At 39.5% G+C, this 24,634-nt stretch overlaps 1 protein-coding gene and 1 long non-coding RNA gene across 3 annotated transcripts; one reads left to right on the top strand and one right to left on the bottom strand.

Moving 5' to 3' along the window:
* The first annotated feature begins 1,531 nt into the window (after window positions 1-1,531).
* LOC114920238 (uncharacterized) lies at window positions 1,532-9,568 on the top strand. Its single transcript, XR_010667553.1, has 4 exons — window positions 1,532-2,152; window positions 2,649-6,556; window positions 8,412-8,528; window positions 8,717-9,568. It is a non-coding gene; the product is annotated as an uncharacterized lncRNA (long non-coding RNA).
* A 25-nt stretch (window positions 9,569-9,593) lies between these two features.
* On the bottom strand, window positions 9,594-24,082 carry plekhn1 (pleckstrin homology domain containing, family N member 1). Of its 2 annotated transcripts, none has more exons than XM_020632211.3 (16): window positions 23,881-24,082; window positions 22,116-22,206; window positions 21,837-21,998; window positions 20,767-20,847; window positions 20,248-20,338; window positions 18,215-18,348; window positions 17,452-17,592; window positions 15,593-15,673; window positions 15,392-15,467; window positions 14,974-15,119; window positions 14,550-14,702; window positions 13,657-13,896; window positions 12,973-13,128; window positions 12,412-12,654; window positions 12,122-12,182; window positions 9,594-11,180 (listed from the first exon to the last, which is right to left on the bottom strand). In XM_020632211.3, exons 1-16 carry the CDS (start codon window positions 23,952-23,954, stop codon window positions 10,996-10,998), a joined length of 2,115 nt encoding a protein of 704 aa, XP_020487867.2. In that variant the 5' UTR covers window positions 23,955-24,082; the 3' UTR covers window positions 9,594-10,995. The 2 variants fall into 2 exon arrangements, with proteins under 2 accessions (XP_020487867.2, XP_065817635.1); XM_065961563.1 differs by having other exon boundaries at window positions 12,412-12,651.
* Between the last annotated feature and the right edge of the window lie 552 nt (window positions 24,083-24,634).

Below are 24,634 nucleotides of genomic sequence, written 5' to 3'. Positions count from 1 at the left end.
CACACACACACACACACACACACACACACACACACACACGCACGACGCACTGGAGCGGTATACATCAATCAAATGAAGCTCAGAGTCAGCTCCACCAGGAAGACCATCTTTGTGTGTCATTTCTTTAAATCTCAGTTTTTACCTCTTACTCCCTGATTCTTGAGTCACCTTAACATGGGTGTTAACTTTTTATTTGTATGGATCAGTCCATCACATTTTGCTACAACCTTCATCATTTTCATTTCAGCATTCATACAGTTCTGGTTACTTATTCCTGATGTTTCTTATCCATCATTGCACTTCGGTCACTTTATTTATCTAATTTTTACCTTTACAGTTATATTGTATATATTAGTTCTGTTGTTCCATTATTCAACATGCACCTTAATAACTTATCATTTAGTATTTGCCTACTTGCACATAGCTCTGTATATATATATATTTATTTCTCGTTTACTGCACATAGTTATGGTTACATCTGTTAGTCTGATCACTGTCCACTTATATCTATTCTTTTAGATTTTGTATTTTTAAGTTAAGTTTAAGCTTTAAGTTGTATTTAAATTGACACTTTATATTTAGGTTAAAATGTTTCGTCTACTTGCACTGTTGTTAATTTACTGCGCTGTGTGCCTTTGAATTGCCCCCGGGGACAAATGAATTGAATTGAATCGGCCTATAAGTTGCAGCAGTCCAATAAGATCTGTTTACCTCGTTATGACCCTCCTCCAAGCCATTCACCTCCAATTCATCTCATCCCCTCTGCGGCTTGAGCTCTCAGAAGTCTGTTCCTCATTACATCCACCATTTTTCACTACTATTACTACCAGTATCTAGACTCCATTGATGGTATCCTATACTACTTTCAGCTTCACTGCCCTCTTTAAAACAGAAAATGTTGTTACAGGGTGCTGGTGGCGCAGTGGCGCAGTGGTTAGTGCGCGCGTCCCATGTATGGAGGCTGTCGTCTCTAGCGGGCGGCCCGGGTTCACATCCCACCTGTGGCCTCTTTCCTGCATGTCATTCCCTACTCTCTCTCTCCCTGATTTCTGACTCTGTCCACTGTCCTGTCTCTCCATTAAAGGCACAAAAAGCCCAAAAATAAATATAAAAAAATATATGTATGTTGTCACAGTTGGATATTATCCACAAATGTTTTTTCTTGTTGATCACACTGTTGGCTTTTACTTTTCATATCACACTTCTACAATTCACATATTAAACTAATGATTGCTTTACAAAATGTAATGTCAAAATCTGTAACTTACTCCTTCAGAAAATAAATGTGAAAACTGTCTGCATACGGTATATGGTTCCAAAAAAGCTCAAATAAAAAAAAAGTAGTCATTTTGTGTAGTAATTGTGAGCAAAACATTTGACTGGAGCAGGGTTTGAACTGTTCAAAAGGGCATTACCCACACATGTTGAAAGTCAGAATCCATCATGAAAGAATGAAATGTAAAACATGAAAACTTAATGTGTGTTTTTTTTTTAAATAAATGAACATGATTTGTTTTGTCTGTATCTCCTTCATTCAGGTTTAGATGAGTAATGTTGCTCCATTTAAATTCACCCATCCTGTGGACCCTTCTGCTGTGTTTGGAAATATGTAATGGAAAAGATTTAGATCTGCTGTCACCCCAGGTCATCGGACCAGAGAGGAATCAGCTGACTGACAAACCTAACATACTTTTGAGGGCCTGACTGGTGTGTGAACCAACGGCCGCTGCCAGGGACGCTGTCAGAGGTACTGCTATGCTTTCAGCTTTTTCTCTTTTTTCTTTCAAAATTAGAGCAATAGAGAATGAATTAAAACAGGTCTAAATAAACATGAATACCACCTTCATCTTTTTACTGTTGACTAATGTATCAATTTTGAAAGTAATGTATCTAAACCCTCTGTGTAACCAGTCTAGCAGGTTGCGCATGGAGAGTCTATATAAAGATTTGAAACTTTATGCCTCTGTTGGAGATGGCTGCTCTAAGAACCTTGCGTGTATTACGTGATCACAAGAACCACTCTATATTTATAAAATCATGGGACGCGCTTCATTCTTGTGCTAAAGAACGCCCACCAAAGGACACATCATGGTGCTGCAAGACTACCCAGTCCTTCATCTCCTGTGGACCAGGATCACAGCTGACAGCACAGGTAAAAAAAAAAAACCTGAATGGATTTATCAGTACAGATTTAGGAGATTAATACATAATGTTGTCATACTTTTAAATACCCACATTCAACTAAACTGTTCATTACTGGTTTCCACTTGTTGACCTTAAGATATATATTAATTATACCTTGCATTATTTTGTTGCCACTTCAACTATATGGCAACATTTCTTTTCTTTGTATTAATATCTTTTACATCTAAAATGTTCTAATATCTACATCTAAAATTGTGTTGCAGAATTTTGCAGGATTACAATTAGCATGGCAGTTGTTTAATTGCATGAAGGACTTCATGAGTCTCTGATTTAGTCATCTTGTGACAGCTTGTAGTTGGTTATTCATGCTTACAATATGTTTGTTTTCTTGTTAACCAGCAAATATTTGATTTCATTATGTGTAAACTATCTGAATTAAATACAAATATGTATATGTCCAAGTGATGACTCTGAAATATTGTCCTTCTGATTGATTTTTGCAGGTTGAAATATGCTCTCTCTGTTCAAATGGAAGACTTTGAGTACAGTGTGGAGATCTGTGACCGCGATTGGGAATGCTTCTTTGCGGAGTGCGAGGAGTGTAACCTGCTTCCTCCTTCAATAGCCGGTGTGGATGACTCGGGGATGAGTGATATTGACGATAAACGGACCATTCTCACTAAGACAGTTCAGAAAGTGGACCTTAAAGCAAGCTTGTCAGAGCCGGGCCGCCTGATGGACGGACCCCCAGACTGCGAGGGCTCTCCTGTGGAGCATTATCTCAGCAAACATGGCATCGGTGGTATGGAGAGCATCCTCTCGGGCAGTGAGGAGGATTTACACCTGCAGTCAGTCAATATATTCTTTGAAGGGCTGAAAAATGGTACAGAAGCAGAAAGGCTAGCTGAAATAAGCCAAGTTAGAGAAGGGCACCACAGAGAAAAAAAACAGGAGGAGGAAAAGTCTGATGATGGGCAACAGGCCAGTAGCAGTGTTTTGCCAAATAATAGACCAGAGTTAAAATCCCGCCCTGCCAGCGGTGAAACAGCAGTTGGCAAAGAGACCATGGAGCCTGTCGACACTTTCAGCAAGTTAATGAAAACAATGACAAAAGAAAAAACTACTTCCAGTGTTTCCCTTGGACCTGCAGCAAATAACTCAGTGCTGAAGACTAACAGATCAGTTCATCCTGAAACAAAGTTCTTCATCAGAGAAAAAGCTGGGGCAGCAACCATTATAAATGCAGAAACACAATGGAATCAGTCTCACGTTTCACAGGACGGGGCTGTCTGCTCTGAAACAGACACTCTAACCGACAAAGTGTTAACGGTGGACATGTGCACAACTCGGGATGACGTCAAGCTGGAGCAGTTGTTACCAAAGCACTTAAATCCCAGTAAAAAGTGCAGCACTGATTCACTGAGTAATATCACTAACGCTAAATGGAATGACAGCCCAAACCCAAATGTCTTACAATCAGACGCTACAAGCACTAACAGAACAGCGAGCCAAGAATCCTCTCCATCTGCCTCTTTCAAAAGAAAGCGAAGAAAGAAGAGACGACTCAGTGTTGAGACAGCGGAGAGTGTGCATGCATGTGAGAGGCAGGTGTCAGTCAAGCAGAGTGACTCAGAGGAAGAGCATTGTTTATGGAGAGGAGGAATGGGTCTATGTCCATCAGAGAATTTTCATTTTTCTTATATTAATCAACCACAAAAAACTCTTATTCCCTCTTTAATGTCATATTCAGCCACCAGCAATCTCCCTGTGAAGATATCTTCAAAGGACATTAATGTAAATGATCTTTCTCATGAAATTCTTCCATGCTCCAGTCAGTATCGAAGGTTACAAGAGAGCATAGCCAGACACACAGGTTCTATGGAAAATAATGCAAATAATGGTAGGTCAGTAACACTACTGAGTCAAACTAATAAGGGTTTAATGTCGGCACAAAACAACAGTGGTAATGTGGCAACAAACTTCAAAACGTGCTGTAAATTACAAGTTGAAGACTCCGCATCGCTGATGAAGTATCCAGCGTTGCCAGTTTCATTAACTGACCTTGTAACTGGTACATCTCCAAATGCAGGACGTCTCTGGACCTCTGATGAAATTAATCATCCTTTCAATTATTGTGAAAATGAACACAACTCTGGATCGTGTACAACAGAGGTCAATTCAATAACAAATAGTATTTTACCAAGCACAGAGTCAAATGATCCCACTGTGGATGTCAGCCAAGATGACAAACTATCTGCTACTAAGTCAGTCCTGGCTCAAGAGTCTGGAAATTCTGGCAGAAACAAGCACACACTGTGTGAAAGAGAGTCCCAACAACAGCTGGAAATTGACTGTCACTACACTGACCAATATAGCACTACTCTGGGAAAGACTCAGTTACTTCTGTCTGCAATTTCCACAAGCGGTTCTGACGCTTACGACACACTACGAAAGCCAATAAAAACTAGAACCTTTCCATCCATTGAGAAAGTTTCCAGTCAAGTGGACTGTTCGAAATTAATATTAGAAAGCAGCAATACATCGCCTGATAAAAGCTGTCTGTCTAAAAGTCCCCCAGATCTGGATATTAATATGACAGTCCAGCAAACTGAACCACCCTCTGTGCTTTATGTAGTTTCCAAATTAAATTTTTCATCAGACAAAGAAATTACAAGTGAAAGAGCCGAATTAGTAACACCACTAAGAGTGGCTACTCATAGTGGGAACCCTGAACTAGCTGATGAAATGAATCAAACAGGCAAACATAATAGAGATACCACACTGTCTGTGTCTGGGAACGTACTAACAAGTCCTTCAGATAGTACACCAGTGTCATCCTGTGGTACTCTAGACACAGAGTCGGGTTTCCCCTACTCACATGAAAATATATCAGACATGTCAGGGAGTTCTTGTTTATCTGTCAGTCAAAATTACTCTGAAGAAGAAAACAAATCACTTTTACTGGCAAAACATGAAGCAGGAGATGGAAACTGTACACCAATAAGTCACACTGTATCAGAAGTCACAATACAGTCAATTAGTGATTTAGTTGTTGAAGAAGAAAATGCTTTCACTGCATCAACAGCAGATTGTGAGCATGCAAAGGCACCTGATAAAAAACATTCAGTGTTTGCCATGTCTTCTTTTTGGAATGAGATGGAGAAACTTACAATCAATGATATTTTGGGTTTGCGAAGCAAAGCTGCACAGTCCAGCTCCCTCTCACCGTTACAGGAAATTGAGGAGACTGACATGTTGGCAATGACAGACTCTGGCTTTTTTAATCAACTGGACGAGTCCAAGGCTGAGAAAACCAATGAGGACACTTATACTGATCCTAACAATGCAGGTTCAAGTTCAGGTTCTGGTTCGACAGACAATTCTTCCTCTTCAAAAACAGTAATATGGGAAAAGGAACCTGCTAGCTTGAGTCTAGCTGCTGATGTTTATCCTAAGAATATGATGCTGACATCTGTTAGTGACATTCCTAAAACTGTCCTCCCTGGAAGCACTCACACGTGCCTCAGACAGATTTCTAAAAATGTAAGTGTCCATAATCTATCTGCCCTGGAATCTCAGTATTACAGCTGTAGATTGAAAGGCCAAACTAAAAGCTCAGACACAGGTGAGTTGGATAAAGTTGAACATTTCAGTGATGGACACATGCCTACTAAAGACGAAGACAGTTTGGCTCCATCTTCTGCAGAGAGCTACAGAATCTCTCTCACAGATATATTTAAGTACCTCTTTGGTGGAAAGCAAACAATTCCCAGCCAGTCTGCCACAGATACCATAACAGCCCGCTACACTGATGGGAATTCTGTCTCAGAAACGTACGATCATTTCTTCTCAGAGTTTGATACAGAAAGCTTCTTCTACCCTCTCAGTACAGCAAAAGAGCAGACCAAAGACAAACTGGTTCCCATCTTCTCCTGCTCTCGCTCAGTTAACAGAAATCTACAGTATCCTGAGGCTTATGAGTACTTCTTTGCATCCTCTTCTTCTGATGATTCTTCCGATGATGAAGACAATTGCGGTCCTGTAAGGGTGGTGACCAGGTTCAGCCGTATACCAAGTGCATCTCGGATTTGTACTGACATATATGACAATTTCTTCACAGATAGAGACCTCCAACAAAATTTATTTTGGAAGAACACACTCTCCTTCAGAAATATTAGTTTTGCAGGATCTAAAGTCCAAAAGCAGGCACTCTTAAATCCTCTGTCTCCTGCACCCCTGAGACAAAGTGGCAGATTCCCTCCAAGGACAGTTCACGGTATAAATGCTCTGGGAAATCAAGATGTGATGTTTTCTGATCCACTTCTCTACCACCTGGAGGACAGGATCTCCAGACAACTAGCTCAGCAGTCGTTAAGATATGAGGACTTTCAGATGGCTGTTTCAAATCCAAGTAAGTCCAAACAAATTTCACACAGGAAACACAGTGATGCCTTGTTATTGATTGATTGAAGTATTAGGTCTTAATACATGCATTGTGGATTGTCTAGCAGTGTTGTATAACATGTGAATTCGCTTATTCTGCAATCAGCAGGTCTTATATTTAAAATAGTAATGTGTCTCTCTGGTTTAAATTTAAACATATATTGTTTAACATTTTACTGTAAGAGATCTCATGAAAACAAATAGGGATATTGTTTAATAAACTGTAGCACCATCACAAGAATTCAGATTACAATCTTTGGATCACCTTTGACCTCAAATTGATTAAACAGGACTTCACCACTCATATATTCAAGTTAAAAACAAAATGTTCATAACTGAATAAGTAAAATAAAATGTTGCATGACTTAAAACAATTTTTTTTTAGCTGGAGCTGATTCAGATCGGATAAATCTTTGGGGTTGAAGACTTCAAATTAGAAAATATAAAAACAATCTGAGCTTTGTGTTTTTCTAAACTAAGCATACTGGAGCTCCTTGATCCGTTCCTTATCCATGCTTGAGGCTAACAGCTCAAGGCCACGTCAGCCATTAAAAGCACAACACACCTGATCTCTGACGTAGCTATCAATGCTTGAGTTGCATGGTGGTGAATGTACTGTAAGTGACAGGTTTTCTAGCAGAACGCTTAAAGTACAAACACGATTTCTCAAATGAAGAAGTACAACGATTCTTTTAAAAAAAAAGTTATAAAAGTAAAACGAACTGATACATTTTAACATTGTTGTCAAACCAAAGTGTTTGCATTGTAATGATGATCTAAAAAATGATCACGAAACACCTCTCTAAGCTTAATTTAACTCTTAAACATATCAAACAATAACCAGCAGGGGTATTATCACAAAGTGTAAAAGGAAGATAAATAAAATAATAAAATAAATACTTAAAAGCTTTTTACATTAAAACCTATCTGTGTTATGTAAATGCAACTTTTCTTTTTATTTTTGGGCTTTTTATGCCTTTATTTAGAGACTGGACAGTGGATAGAGTCAGAAATACGGGGGAAAGAGAGAGTGGGGAATGACATGTGGGAAAGGAGCTACAGGTTGGATTTGACTTGCGTCTGCACATGGTGCGTGAGCACTGACCACTAGGCTACAGGCGCTACCTGTAAATGCTAATTTTAAAAATGTTGTGCAGTATTATTAATATATTCAACCTTATTCAGTTACGCGGATTCCTCCTGTGGACATTGGTAATATAGGCTCAGTCAGCTGTTACAGTCATGACTGGGACAGACTCTCTAACCTCAGCTGTCACAGGACACTGACTGTGCTTCTGGCAGGCAGAGATGAAAGCCAAGAGGAACGGTTGTACGTGATAACTTGACTACATTCAATGAGCGTCCCCCTCTAAGCTCATAGCAGAGCACTCTAACTAAATGTTTGGTTGTGCAGGGAAATTAAAATATGTCAACTTGAGTAGTCTTTGTGTGTATAAGTGAAACCCCTCTTCTTAAACTTAAGCTATGATTAAGATACTCACAATTGAGTGTTATAATGTTCAGCAGATTATCTGTAAGTAAGCTGGAGTCATAATGTAAAGTATCAGTAGCATCATGAAGCCTTGTAGGTTTGGCATGATCGTTATCTGTTCAGCTGCTGGGATTTGGCAGGGTCACAGTGTGACACAACAGGATGTCCCAACTTATTAATGTGGTCTTTGCTCAGCTGTCACTGTGTTAGTGCCAACAAGAATACCCTTGACCTTTCATCACACTCCTCTGTGGAGTGCTATTGTCCTTTTATATCAAACACTTCATGATATAAGATGTTTTTTAATAACAATTTCTCACTTTCTTTAAAGGGTTGGACGCCTCCCTCTTGCCTATCAGACATTCAGACATGTGCTTGCTCTGTATAGCATTTGCTTCATGGGTGCTAAAGACTACAAATCCACAAGTTGGAGATGCCTGGAAGGCTGGTATGTATGTCAAAGAGCAAAAATATTCTGGGGCTGTAAAATGTGTCTCCCAATAAATATTGAGGTAAAATCAATGCATGACTAAAATCAAATGTACATCATGAAAATCTGATCTTAATATGATTTCATAAACTTTGGGTTGGGTTGCAAAGTATGGGGAATGACATAAGGACATTTTTCTTCCACAGTCCTGCTGGCGAATGTAAGCGCCCTGTCAGCCATTCGATACCTGCGGAAATACGTCAGGATGGAGGCGGCATCCAGTGAGAAGAAATTGCATTACAATTCCCCATCGGGTTTATGACGTATCTACCTTCCAATACGTCATTGCTATTGATAAAACATTTTTCCATAAACATTTTTCCATAAACCGGTGCAGGACCTATGCCTTAAAAAAGTTGTTAACCTTAATATGCTCTGTCATTTTTGCTTTTATGTTTCTTTTATTTGGATTTTTTCCTTATATCTCAGTTGAATTTTTGATTGTTTTGCTACTAAAAAATATTGTTGGTCTGACATTTGAACATTAAACGAATGAACCCCTTTATATGAAGATGAATCATGTATAGTGATCAGAAAGACATGCTTACATGTGTGTATATATGGTTTAAGTGTGTGCTTAAGGTTAAGATTAGAGGCAGGTTGAACCAGAGATGTACAGAGTTGAGATTGTAGAGGAAAATGTGATTTATGGATTAATTTGAGGATCTTAAAGCCTGAAAAGCTTTTTTTATGACCTTACATTCATTTTGCAGTTGCTTTGATCCTTAGTGATTACTTTAACTACTAAACTTTAACTTTCTACTACCAAAAGTGAGATGATATTTATTGAAATGTAGTGTAATGTTTTCAAAGATGACAATCTAACAACAAAAGCCTTAAACATAATTTATTAGAAGGGGACTGTATTCTCTGCCAGTATCAGTTTTATATTGTATGAAGAGCATGTGATTTTGATGGTAATGTTTAATAGAGTTCACATGGTTTGCTCGTTGAGCTTTTGTCTTTTAGTTTTGCTATAGTAAACAACGCCACTTGGATACTTTGTCTCTTGTTATTCCATGAGCACTCAGAGCTGAACATGAACATCCAAACACTAGATGGCGACATAAGCTCATTGTAGAACCTGATACATCACAACTGAGTTAGCACAGATTAAGTTGTTTGTAATACATCTTACAAAGTTGTTTAAAATACTTGCGTTTCATAATGATATTAAAAACACCATTAGTTTATATTAGCATCAATTTAAAAATACATTCTTATTCAATATCACTCCGAAACATCAACAAGAGATCTTCTGATGTTTAAGAATCATATTTCTCTCCAGTAGATGGCGAAGTTGAGCCATAACATAACAGGTGTCCCCCTGTAGATCACAGCTCATGAAGCCATGGCTGTATTCTTACATCAAAATCAATTATAAATGAGGTTTTGGTGCAGTTTGAGGAAATGGTGCATCACCAGTCATTAGGTTGTATTCAGAATGTCATTAAGCTATGTGAAGGGGTCAACAGTTACAGGTTTCATCAAATAGACCACAGACCTGTTTTGCATCATCAGTTGGGGACATTATGTTTGCTGTAGTTTTTGTCACTAATTAATAACTTCGAAATAATATAGTTTGACAGTTACATGTTCTCCATTTTAATAACTTTGCATAAATGAAATTACTTGTAACGTCTCATTCACAGATTAAGACCTCCACTTTTCCTGGCCATCTGATAAAAAACCTTTTGCATTTCCAAAATATTGATTACTATCATTTCAGAATGATCATTAGAATAACACAAAACAAAGAACCTATTTCAAATATTTTTTAAATGTTTAATTTCCAAATATAAATAAAACACATCAAACAAAATAAAAAAAAAAGGGAGCCACACTGTGATATATATATATATATATATATATATATATATATATATATATATATATATATATATATATATATATATATTAATATTAGCACTTTATAAGGCAGTCAGTTTTAAGCCACATCCATTTGCCTGATAATGTTGCATTGAAAAAAAGATAAATTTACAATATGTACAGAAATATACAAATCCTGAAGGAATGCTTTTTATAACTGTAACTCATATAAACAGAATACAATATTTAACAAGTTAACAGGATATCAAGTTAGAAAATACTTAATTGAGGTTTTTGCACTAAGTATGAAACCTTTAGTGCAATTATATAATACAATTTAAAAAATAACATTATCCACAGTATGTTCACTCTTCTGTCTTTTCTCTTGAATGCTACTTTTAAGACAGTCAGAGTCACCAACACCTTCATTCGTTTGCTTGACCTCAAAACATGTAACAGTGCAGTTCATGGGATTTGTTGTCCATACTGTACGCAGCAGGAGAAACACAGACTGTGTGAGAGGGCTTTTATTACCCATCTGATAGGGATCAGTTGTTTGCACACGTCCAGACGAGTGCCGGCCTTTTGTTTTGCTTTATGACCATCTCTGCTGGGTTGTCATGGCACCAAGGCCCATGGCCCCAAAGTCTAATCCCGTCCACTGTGTCGAAATTCCAGACGTTGGCTGGATCATTCCAGTATCATGGTCGTACTCCCAAATGTTGTCATAGTCCATTTCCTGGTCATCTGGTTCTGTGGGTTCAAGGTACGAGTGGTGATCTATAGAAGCGAGAGAAGATTCCCAGGCTTTTAGTCTCAAACAATGAAAGACAAACCTCGCCCCAACTGAATAAACTTGGCACAGTCCCAATTTACTTGTGATGAGAATAGCGAACATAAAATTGTTACTGTAAAACTGGTAGTGTAACATACCACTACAACAACACCTTCAAGTGTTTCATGTTCTCTTTATGATCGTACAGAAACATGGATGAGATCATTGGCTCACAGCGTGTGCTATTTTTACAAATCAAAATGAAACGCAGCTTCCCTTTAAGTTTGTGTTGTTCTTTCATTTGTGATTACAGAGCTTGCAAATTTGTGTGTGACCATGTCCAGTTGTGTGCTGTCAATCAAAGTACAGAACTGTCTGTGAAACAGTGTTGTCTTACAATGGGCTTCCCCCACATGAGACTTCTGCACAAATGGCATTCAGAGCTGCAAAAGGCTCCATTTCATTGACTCTGCACTGTCAATTCTGCCAAAGCCTTGAGCCTCCTGTCTGCCCGCTGACAGACCCAAGAGTTCAATCAATGCAATGTTTGATTTGAGGTATAATGGTGTGTGAGTTATGTTCTGTGTCCTTGGTGATAATTATGAAGGTGGCAGACAGTGTTGACTTCCGTAACTCAAACTTGTGAGGAAGTATGATGTGGTAAGATAACAGCTGCTGATTGAAAGCATGCTCGTTGTTGCTACATCGAATCATACTTATTAGTTAGCCATGCCCTCTTCAGTTTAATATACAAATATATATATTTTTTACATGCATGCCAATATTTAAATTTAGAATTGGACAAAACAATGAAGCAATGCACTTACATTTACTCCTACACATTTATATAAAAGACACTTTGTACTTCAACTCTGCACAAAGGCAAACTATAAATAAACAGACAAAGGTTTCTACAGGCTTAGGATAACATGGCTTCAATTCTTACCTGGTGAGTAACCGTAGGGTTTCTGACAGTTGTTTCTCACAGAGCTTGACGGGACGACAATCTATCAACAGATGTGAAAACAAACGAAAGTTACTTCCTGTGATCACTGATAACAAACATTCTTATGTAACCTAAAACATGTTTCTTCTGCAGCGCCTGTTCAAATATCACCTGCAGATCAAGTACATACACAGGCTGTACTACCATACAGTGCACCAGTATTGCACTCTGTAGCACAGCATTCCAGAAACCAGAGTGCTCTGAGAGACAAGTATCTCTGTGTTTCTCACCTGCTCTAGTACTTGGCCGGGCACAGGCAGCAGTTTTAGCCTTGACACTGCCTCGGCTCTCTGCTCCGCTTGTCTTTGAGGAGTCTCTGTGTCCAGACCCAGAGCCTCACTCTGGGAGTTGATCAGGACTAGACTTCTCCTGCACCGTCTGCCCATGGGAGGTGTGCTTAGCTGGAAGGGGGAGGACATGAGCTGCGGGCCGAGGTGGGGATGATGCTGTATGGGCTCTTGCCAGCTCTGCTGCTAAAGAACAGAGGGAAACGTCAGTGTAGGGAAACTATAAGCATGTAAACACTGGTTTGTTTACTTCATATAAGAATAGTATGGTTTTTATAGAGGATATTTGGTAATAAATGGTAAAACTGCAATTCATTCCTTTTGGAAGAATTCATTATACTTTTTCAATGCAAACAAATGTTCTAAAGCCATTCAATTGACACAGCTAACTTTTTTTTGTATTTTTTCACTCAACATGTTCCTATCTGTATGCTCTGCCTGACAACAGACAGGCTGCGCTGGTGTAAATTGAACTTATGGTTCCAGTATCGCTGACCCACTTACCACTGGCCTGGCTTCATCCAGGGAGTAGATTTCAGGGCTGCAGGGCTCATCGTATAGGGGTGACAAGGGTTGTCGGGGAGCACACATGTCTGAGTGGCGCTGGTGTGCGTTCAAGGAGTAGTTTAGGGATGTCTGAGGGGTGCTCCAGCTGTTAGACTGATAGAAAAAAAAAGATTAAAACTGATCCAGGAGTTAGTTTTAAAGCACCAAGTAATACAAGGATGAAACCAGGATGATCATTTTCTTTTATCTCTAGCTGTCTGTTTTATATGAGCGTTTGACTTGTGAAAGCGATTGCTTTACAAAAAGCCATCGGTTAAGCCTCACTTTAGGATCAGGTTACCAAGTAGAGGTTTTGGACTAATGCCAGTCATGATCTGCTGCTGTGATGTGTGAGAAAAGTCTGGGGTCTCAAAATCTGCTTTCAGCTGTCAGTGTTGTTTAAAAAACTGCCCCTGAGTAAGTGATACAACCACACAATTATTTCCTAGCACCATTAACAAGATTGATCTGTCAACCTTAGTTCTGCTTAATTGCAGTCATTAACCCATTTGTTGACACTATGTACACGATTGGCCCTCTCAGCTGACTCACAGTGTATCTATTTTAGTAACTGCACACATGACATGTAAAATAAGTTCAGGGGTATATAAGGTTATTAAGTTTGACGGCAGACTGAATTACCTTGACAAGTGGGGTTTTTTCCAGCCTCTGTGGGCTGGCATGGTGCAGCGCAGAGTAGGGTGTGCTGTAGACCTGAGAAGGCGAGCTCTCACCAGGCTGGAGGTAGGAGCTGCGCTGGGGGGAGGAGTAGCGCAGTGACATAGGCCGGAGGTCACGCTCAGGCCTGGTGTGGGAAGACACGCTGTTGGTCCTGCTGCCAAAGCGGGCAGTCTCAGTTGAGGAGGGACGACTGGAGCTGTACTGTAGGGACGACAAACACACACAGGACAAAAGTCAGACAAAAGCTGTGGCATCAAAGAATTTATCAACTAAGACCTATAAGAACAAACACTATAAGTGTTCCCCTTCTCTACAAAGTATGTTTTCTGAAAGTTTTTTTTTTTTTTTCATACTCCCTTTTAATCCTGAATGTGATAGAAACAATCTCTATCAATTTAATTGGGTTGGTTAGGTCAGAAACAAACAACAACATGACCTCTGGGCACTGAGCCATCTTTGCTTTAAGCTAATTGGATGGGCTGTTGGCCTGCATAGTTCTCCACTGCGAGAGTTTGGTCAAAAAAGTCCTGATAATGCAGAATGCTTCATTACTTCTTCAAGTTACTGTACTAACATTTTAAAGTAAAGTTCTCACTGCTGAATCAGCAAATATCAAAAGAGTATGTTATTACACTTCATTCCTCCATCACCTGAGCCTTAGTAACAGGAGCAGTTTGGATTTTAAGCCTTACTTAATAATTAACATAAAAAGAAAGGTGTCCCGACACAGCTCCATGGATTGTAGAATTAACTCTTACCATATTTAATATCTGCTAAAAGTGTATTATTGGTGTATTTGCTTTAGTTTATAGCTCATAAAAATGATCTTGGGATGTAGCACAGAGCAGACTTACACAGAGGGGTTCAGTGTATCCTGGGGAAAGAGGGTTGTCTTCATGAATTGGTGTCTGAATGTTGTGGGACCCATATCCGCTTGTTGACTGGCTGAACTTAAAGGACCCGCCTCTTCCTTGGCTGTTTCCACTCCACCTATCAAACTGTGGAGCCTAGAGATTAAAGAAAAAAAAGATCATTTCAAATATTTGACTACAAGAAAATGAGCCAAGCAGTTCAGATTTTGTCTTTTTTAAACTTTCATTGAATTGTTATTCCAACACGCTCAATCCTTACGAGCAAAAGAGGAAGAGCTTTGTTCTCTGTCTTTTTTAATTACTTTTCCTCATAACTAAATTCATACATCGACATCTTTGACAGCTGTGAATTGTGTGATTGGTGTAATTGTTTTTGGCCCGTGAAAGGAAGGAGGGCAGGCCTCACCTCTCTGTGCGTCGGGGTGTAGATGATGTCATACACGGGGGGCGGTGGGCTGAGAACGGGCACGTCAGCTGCTTTGAAATGCTGGATCCAGTCGCAAAACTCGGGCATATCCAGACACGACACCACTATGGGGTTGATCAGCTTTCCTGGGAGAGGGGGGGGAGGACAAAGCTTGTCATTTGGTTCAGTCGCTCACTGGAATGTGCAATAGTCAGATTGTCATTCAGTGGGGATAAAACCAGCTCTTTCATGAAGGGTTACCCTCTGTGACGTTAGCAGATTCATGTATATATGTATAAGGCCAAATAGCATTTAAACATGCATAAGAATGTAGACTTATTACAATCCCGTTAACATATCTTTTTAAATGCCTGTAGGCTAAGGAGACTACAGCAGAGCAGTGATTCACTAAATTTACCTTCAATCATAAAGGTGTTGGGCTTGACATCTTGGCAGGGCGTGGTCACAGTAATCATGTTGAGAGGAAGTTTTCCCTGTAATCATAATGCATCTTTAACAAAACTGCCTGGCACATACTGTACACTGGAAATAATAATGTTCCCACCCATCTCAGGATGTGATTGAGCTTAAGTGTAAAAGTTTAGCGGGTCATTGTTACCTTATAGAAGAGTCCATCGTTCTCTTCTGATAGGATGATCAGTGTTGATGGGTACATTACCAGGAGCCTATCACTTTGTTCCTGTGAACACAAGATGATATCTTTTATTTATTATCTTTATGATTGTAGATGTGTTTCATTTCAGTAACAGTGCTTAAAATATTCTTATCCAATTGCAGAATAATATGATAATTTATAGGTAATACCACTATAATGTCCAACCTTTATTTAACCCTCCAAAATCATTGAGGTTTCCCTCATTTTTAATGATGTTGAGACACAAAAAAGAGCATAAATCAAACAACAAAGAAAGGATGATTCTCAGTAATAAATAATTGCACACTGTGGTAAAGTCTTCGTTCAAGAGAAAAAAGAGTCAATCTTGAGAGTGTGTTGTAAATTATTCCACATTTTTGGAGCAAAAAAGCTAAATGTGTATATTCAAGGTTTAGAGTGAACCTGTGGAAGTTGAAGCAATATCTGTAAAGCATGTTTGGTAGAGTGCAGTTGTTATGTTCAGCATAGATATTATATAAGATGGCAAATGTCCAATAAAGGATTTATAGATGGGATGTGTTAATCCCACCTCTTTGCCAGAGAAAACCAACCAACTTTGTTATTCAGAGTACAAAGATGAGTGTTAAAGGAATCTCCTGCTATGAATCTAAAAGCAGAGTGATATGTCCCTAGATAATATCGCAATAATCTAGGACTGACGTAAAGACTGCTTCAACAACACTTTCCCCTACAATTAAGGAAGGAATTAAGGATATGTATGTAGAATTTGTTCATTGTCATTTATCATTTTTGTGAAACATGGTGTCAAATGCTATTTTAAAAGGAAGTATTTTATATCTGAACAATTCTATTTTATCAAGGGGGATAATTATCTTGTAGGGAAGTCAGTTTTTCCTGTTGTTTGCAAGGTAAAAGGAAAAATTGAAGTCCTCTGCAAAAGAAAAACTTAAACCCTCACTGTATTTGTGACTGTTATTTATCCTCGTTTGGAGACTATACAATAATGCACTGCACCCAGTATTTTTTCTTAAATTGAGAAACATGTCCTGATAACTTATGAAAGGAATGAAAATAAGCACAGAGGAACCTTTAGACCTGTTCAAATATTGAAAAACACCAGTGTTATTCTTTAATTCTCTGCTGAGAGACAAAGTTTAAATCCCAGTAGGATCTTCAGTCAAACCAGTTAGCGGGGCATTTAAAGGTGCGGCAGACGGTGAGTTTATGTTTCTTCGCGCTCTCAGAGGGTGTGTCTGAACAGACAGCTGACATTCCAGCTGTGAGGTGAGTCGAGTCACTGCATGAGCCGGGCAAATGCCTCTCACACACCCAGGCCTTAAATCTCACACACTTCAATAGGACTACCGCTATTTCCCACAGAGAATTAAATACTGGTATTCATACAAGCCTTATCATGACTACTTTTTTATTGACTGCAATGCAAGGCTTTGCCAGCATTATTTATTTGTGCTCAGGTCTGATTTGGTTTTCAAGCAGTCATGGATTTTCATCAGTTTTTGCAGGTGTTGTGTCTCACCTTCCAAGGAAAACAGAGATAATAGAGTTATATGTGTTGGACAGCTAGAACTTGCTAAAAGATTAACTGCACCCTCTCTAACTACTTACATTTTGTTGAGGTAATGTGTATGTTTAAACTACGTGAGTCACCTGGATTAAGAGATGATGATGACTAGCTTTGGTTCATCATGGGAAAAATTCACGGAGTTTGAAAACATGTATGTTTCACAAGTTTACAGTCTAGGGCACTGTATATTTCCATAAATAGACAAGAGCACCTCTGGGTGAGAGGTCAGTGATTCATGAGTCATGTGATGTCTTACCTGACAAGGCAGGTGCTGCAGTCGGACTTTGGTGACATAGGTGATGGTGCCCAGGCTGTCCCGCTGTGAGCCCTCCCACTCGTAGATGTGCTCTCTGTTGACAGAGTTCCTCAGCTCCTCTCTTCCCTCAGGAGCTTCTTTCTGGTTTAAGAGGGTACACAGGGGAGGATCCTCAGTAAAGTCAACATGAACGCAGCTCTTCCCTTAAGCCTATTTAAACATGTTTGTTTTCTGATTTTTTTCTCAGAAAGACTGCCATTTATCTGTGCATTTTAAAGGCTCCAAAGATAAGACTCTTAAAAGCTTAATCAGTTCAGTTTTCTTTTGTTATCGCCTTTTGCCTGTGTGTCCTTGCCTAGGTTCATGTGTTTCATTAGCCATTTCCCCACCTGTGGCTGCAGACTCAGCGCATTAACCCATTGCAGATGTAAGGGGTACTTTGATGTAAGCTGTGATGCAGTGAGGGCCGCTCCCTAGTATCCAGGCCTCAGGGAGAGCCTGCAATGACCTACTTGACTCACCAAATCCACACACACACACACACACCCTGTATTATCAGAAGTGGTTGAACCATTTTATGGCTAATACACCAGGTGGATTACAGATGACCACACTCAGATGTTTTCTTGAATTTGAAAAAAGATGTTAATCCTTGTTGCATTACAAGGACCAGTTTTATACAGCCTTAACCTTATAACCTTATAATAACAGAAAATAAGCCCCATTGTGTGAAGAGGCTTCAAAACAATGTTTTTAAACTTACTTTAACCCTGGTGTAGTTTTCAGGTGCAATGGGAGTGCCTCCATTGGCCTCAATGTTCTCCTTGAGAAGGCCAAACCATAGATCCATTTCTTCTTGGTTGGCACAGTACACGATGATGGGGTTAAGGCTGACACCTGCAGAGTACAAAAGTCATGACGTGAAAAGGGGAGCATTATCCCGGCTTATTTTAGGAGCCATTTTTTGTTCAGAGCTTGCCTGCCACAGAGGTTGTCAATCATTTATGATGTTCACAATTTGGTTAAGTGGCTGTTGAGATCATGTTATACAATAAGTACAATAAATGCTTACACATGTTAAAAGCTGTAAACACATGTAAGACCTCTTGAGGAAGATCACCCTCGACCTGCTTCATTTGGTATTTAAGTCATAGTAGACTAATTGCTCACCAAGGAGGAATGAGCTGGAACTGGGATGAAAAGAGCTGGAATCTCTCTGTTTCTATCAGTCCCACACATACCAGAGATAACCAGCAGCGATAGGATTTTCATTCCAGCCCCATGGCTTTGTAGTGTAATTGTCGGGGACAGTAGCTTATTTTACTGCTCCGTCAAAGATTCCATATCTGAACTTATCTGCCCACTTTCTCTCCATCCCACCTCTTAAATGTAGACCTTGACCATAGCACTCCCCTAAAAGGTTTTGTTTTTCTACAGCTCCAGAAGTCTTGAGGCTGGAGGCAAAAAATGAGGCTTTCTCTCGTTCCAACTTTCAGTCAGTAACAGGGATTTTAACAGCTTTTAAAAGTAGTTAACTATCATCATCTAACTTTCACAGCCACACTAATTCAAACCATGTGAAGGATTCCTGGAATTTGACGCACCGTCTCGCGCTGCGTTTGCTTCGTGACTCTCTAACTCTATAAACACAGTTTACACTAAACCTGATTCATGTTTGCTGCTCTTGACAGGAAGACACAGATCCCAAGGAGGAAATGTTTATCCAATATTTTACTTGACTCAGAATTTCGTCATGCTTCCGCCACATGTTTCCTGCCAGTGATGCGTCACATAAGATAAATAAAAGTTCAAGCTTTTTTTAAATACAATAACTCAAACTAACAAACTTGATCTGGGAATTGGTGAAGTCAATATGAGAAAGAATTGCCAAATAGTGTCAATATTATGACAGCAGAGATAATAAATTAGTTATAAACAAGAAATATAAACACAGAAACCCTACATGCTTTTCATGATGCTAAAAGGATTTTTCACACATTGGATTATTTTTGCTTAATTTTGCATTAATCCATGATTTAACTGTTTTTATTGTTTCCCAGACAAGGACCAAATCCTTTTCAATCCAGCAGCTTATTTATACTATAAAAAATCAAGCTTCAAATATTTCCGGCCTCTCTGAGTTCAAAAGTTAATTGGCATTTACACCAGACATTAACCTGAGCAGATTTCGGAATGTGCAATACATCATATGCAGTGACAAGGCTAAGAGCGGTAGCTGGGCTTTTCTGCGCGACAGCTGGGCCGACTGAAGTGCACCTGTTGTCTAACAAGCAGGGCCTTTAAGGCCGGTTTAGCCCCCTGACCAAGGGTGAAGGGGGCCCAGCTCTAGTTAGTCTTGGGGTTGAGTGGAGGTGAAGGGGGTCGCGGCACCTTTGAATCACTGGAATGTGAAAACACAGGAAATGCTCGTGCATGAAAATAGCGTGTGAGTTCTGTTTGGGTTTTTCTAAAAGTGAGAAGCCTTTTTACTTTGATCCATAACGGATGAAAGGGACAAACATGGCATACCAGCATCAGCAGTAAAAAAAAAAAAAAAAGATAACAGATTAAGAAGTATTAAATTGAAATAAATACAAACAAACAAACACAACTCTCGCTTGACTTTTAGTTTATCTACCTTTCTTTTTTGACAACTCGCTGCTTTAGCTGCTGCAAGTCTAAGTGATTGAGAAGATAAATTTAACATAACCAATAAAACTCAAAACACATGATTACAACATTCCTCCGCTCCATTCAAACACCCATTTGTGTCCTCTCTGGTGAGGTCAAACTTACCGTTTATTTGAAAAGCGAACTCCTGGGGTTGGCTGTGGTTGCAGTTCTGTTGCAGGTTGCAGATGGTGATTTCCTTCAAAGGCAGAGTTCCCTGCACACAATTTAAAAAAAAAATGAAGAAATTAATCACAGTGGGCTGAGATCAGCCTCATAAGCCAATGATGTTTTCATGTCTGCCTCTCATTTGTCGTCATCTATATTCTGACTAACCGTGCACACAGGTGCTTAGCTGTCTCTTCTTGACTTGAGAGTTGAGCTTGCGGCAGACATCGTAAAATGATGATTAATGGCTGCTCACGCTTTATGAGACAGGTGAAGAAGTATGATCTTCCTTTTTTGTTTACCAACACGCTGCTGGTTGATAGGGTACGTGTGTCAAAAGGTTCAATTACATAACGTGAAATCCTTCCCCTTAAGGATATTAAATGAAGAAATATCCATCTGAGATATTAGCCGATTTTGAAAAGCCCACTTTTTGAAGGAGGGATTGTCATTATTGCAGATTGACATGAAACTCACCTGGTACGTCAATCCTGTTGTGTTGTTGGAGACAAAATGAAGGTGGGTCTGGAAGAGATCCAGGTAGCAATCATGTACATCCTGTAAAAACAATATATAAAGTTAAAGTGATACAGTATTGATAACTTTACTGCTGTTGTTGAGGATGAATGTCTGGCAAAGGAAACACAATTCTTGTATAACAGTGCTATCAAACTCATATTCAAATCTGCCCATTTGAATTCCAAATTTACAAGTAAAGCAGCTGATTTCACAATTGAATACACTTCTGTTAAGTCATCTGTGCATATTTTTGTTGAAATTGGACCCTGCAGGCACATATTCACATGTCTTGGGGGCATTGTTGTACTCTGATAAAGAAAGAATCTTATATGAGAACCTCAAGAGCATTGCCGCCGTAACCTTAAGAAAAATTACTATTTTCAAACCTTGCCAGGGGTTTTACTACTGTTTATATATTTTTATATTGGAACATCAGGTTCTTATATCATCAGCTGATTCATATGAGATGTTTTGATTGAAAGGGTTTGATAAGTATATAACTTATGTTACATTACAACATGTTCCTTTCCTGTCATGACGCTATTCCCTAAATCAAACTTTTGCTTTTGCTTTTGACAGAACTGTTGTGTCACAACTCTTACAAATTGCTTTTAGGAGTCGTTGTGTCCTCTATCAGTTCCTGGGATCAGAGGTACTCTCTCTACCCTGAGGTTTTCTCTCTGAGATGTTTCACAACCATAGCAGCAGCAAACATGTCCAAACACAGGCTGCGGTCCGCTTTGTGGAAAACTGATGGATTATTCAGAGCCAGCCACCACGTCAATGCCAGCAGTACGTTTCGGTGTGTTTGGTGGCCACAGAGCAACATCCTGTTGCACTCCACAGTTATCTTTTGTTCGTTTTAACACACAGGGTTCACAGGGATGACTGGTGTGATGTGTCATTGTAGGCTTGGTCTTTGTGAAAGACCTCATTAACCACAATGTGGATTGTGCAGCATTCGCTTTGTTTTCTTTTATTGTTGCTTTCCTGCTGTTACAACATAAGAGTCATTTTGTTCAACTCACCTGGCAGTGGAGGAAGCGGAAACGGACTTTGGAGCTGTGAATCATGCGTCCGTAGTTCTTCACATTTATGCTGCTCTTCTTCCATCCGCTAGCTGGGTCATAGGGAAATGGAGGGTCCCATTTTATGTTTTCTATCGCCTGCAGATCTTTATGGGACATTTCCTGCAAACAGTCACAGTTGACATGAAATTAAGACCATTTCTTATATCTGTATATGTGTTGGTAAGTAGACGGTTGTCAAGTTATCACCATTTCCTACAAGCTGATGAAGTTTCTTACCTTTCGAGGGGTGACAGTGCACAGGATATTGATGATGCTGTTGGACTTCTCCTGTCCCTCTTGGGGATTGTTTTTGCGAAACAGCCGACTGCTGTCAGAGAGAGTAAAACCACATGTGACTACTCACTCTATAATGTTTACAATCTATTTCTATGTTTGCTCTTCAGTTCCCATCTGCAGAGTCAACAAAGAATATTTCCTATTTATGGAAGTTTGTTGTTCTCTACTTTTGTCAGATAGAAAGGTGACCCAAACATACAGCTTGTCTTTACTATTTTGCATTTCAAATTTGAAATAATAATAATGAAGTCACACAATGATCCTGAACTATTGACAGAGTTCAATTTGAACAGCAAATTAATGACTGTTAATGATGTGTCTATTGCCATATAAATTGGCTGTTTCCTTTGTCCTCCTTCCATCAATGCAAGCCATTTAAATGATAGGAACAATCAAGTCTTGTGTTTTTGATAGTGAGGATATGCAAAGAAAAATCAGCTTTCAATGTACCTCTTTGTTTTGCATGACCCTCATCTGTTAGTGTCACATCTATATACGAGGAAGCTCCCTTGCTGCATGATGAGCCTCATGGACTGCTTTTACAATCTCAGCTTGCAGTTTATCTGCTTATCTGCGCACATGTGTGCCAGTGTCCTGAGTGTAACAAGGTAGGCTTTTGTTTGCACTGTGGGAATCAAGGTCTGTCTAATCAGGAAGTCCATGTTCAGCATCAATCATTGATTAGTGTTTTTAGTGAGAGATGCTGTGTAATTTTTTCAAAAATATTATAGTCAGAAAAGTGTTTTAACAATGCATGCTGATGCAATTTGCAGTGGAAATATATAAGAGGAATGTACTGTAGATAATAGACAGGTAGTGGTTTTGCACACTTTACATTCTATGTCACTGCTGTGGCATTCACTTCTCTGCTGGGAATACCTGAGCCTGGACTGATTCACCAACACAAAAGAGTAGGTAGGAAACAAGAACAATAAACTTATTGTCTATGCTGAGTGATCTGCCCTACTAGAAGGTGTGTTTTTTTTTTTTACACCAAACTATTTTCAAACAAGAGAGGCCGAGCAACCCTCAAAACCAAGCGCTTCATCACATATTAACTGAAAACCAGACTGTATCTACAAACAGCACAGGGGCGAAGACCTGTGCAGAGGCTAATTACAATCAGATGTGGTGGTTCAGCAGAGTGGGCTGGACCAAGAGTGACAAGCCCAGGCACATATACATCAAGAGGATTAAAGAAAACCTGATTCAAAATATAAAAGTGTTAACTAGTTGTGTCGGTCAATTCCTATATTCATGTTGAAGCCCTCATGTCAGATCACTACAAGCTCTGAACTTATAGATCAAGTGTCACAAACTTTATATATAAGTATTTAAGTGTAAATTCCTACATATATTCCACCACAATTTGTGGTAATGATGAGGTCAGGTCCTGATTTTGGAGGGAAAAGGACAGCTGGCAGATCATCTTCACAGAGATGCAAAGAGGAGGCAAATGGTAACTGTATCATTGACACCGTTGACCAGTCTGACACACTCAGGCCCGACTTTGAGAGACTATCCTGTAAAACCACATGATCCTTACCCTGGCCTTAAAAAATTCACAACCTCGATTTAACCCTACTACTTAAACCCTGAGAAATACCAAGAATTCCTTTAATCTGAAACACAGTCTTAAATAACAAACGTCAGTCAAGGCCATGACATGTGCTTTGTATAGAGGAAACAGTAGGATTTTTCTTACCTGTTTCTGCGAATGAAGCTCTTGCTGGAGAATCTGAAGTTGTGCTGGGGGACACATGACATGCTGCTCCCCATGTTGCTGTAGTCTGTTGGGCTTTGCGCTGCTCTAAAGGCAAACTGTTACTCCTTCTTTGAGGGGTGGGTGTAATCCAACAGTGCAGTGTTCTCCTAACTGAAGTCAGACTAGTACTGAGGGAGAAGTGGGCAGGGTGAAGGCTCTATAGTCAGACCGGTGAGACTGTGTCTGCGTAAAAGGGGTGGAGTTTAGGGGCTCTGCGTCAGAGGCTATCTGTGGGTGTGTGAAATAACCAGTAGGACTCACACCTCCTGTGAGTTGCCTCTGTCTGTTAAATCAATCCAAACAACAAAGACAGGGGGTTCAGGGAGAAGTGTGCCATTTCACACCTTCCAGGGGCCAAATGGAGCTCATTGTTGGGTCACCACTGTAATGAGTGGTCACTAACACACTGGATGGTGTATGTCAATCAAAGGGTGTAGATGGGGGCTTCCACTGGCATGTCCAGACATGAAAATGCAAACCTGAAGTAGTCTGTTTCTTATTAGCCCACCTTCGACAAACAAAACAGTACCAGTTTGACACATATATATCTGGAAAGTGCTAAATAGACAACACATCACTGTGATTTTTGAAATGAGGAGTTCAATTATTAGGTAAGTTATTGTTTCTTTCTTTGTTTTGCTTTATGCTTATGTATTATTCTCTTCAACCTGTCATCACCTGTAGTGTGTTCATA

This window comes from Labrus bergylta, chromosome 12, assembly GCF_963930695.1.
Source record: "Labrus bergylta chromosome 12, fLabBer1.1, whole genome shotgun sequence".
Taxonomy (NCBI): Eukaryota; Metazoa; Chordata; class Actinopteri; order Labriformes; family Labridae; genus Labrus; species Labrus bergylta.
Note: the sequence above shows the minus strand (reverse complement) of the source record. Positions and strands in the feature narration are given on the sequence as shown.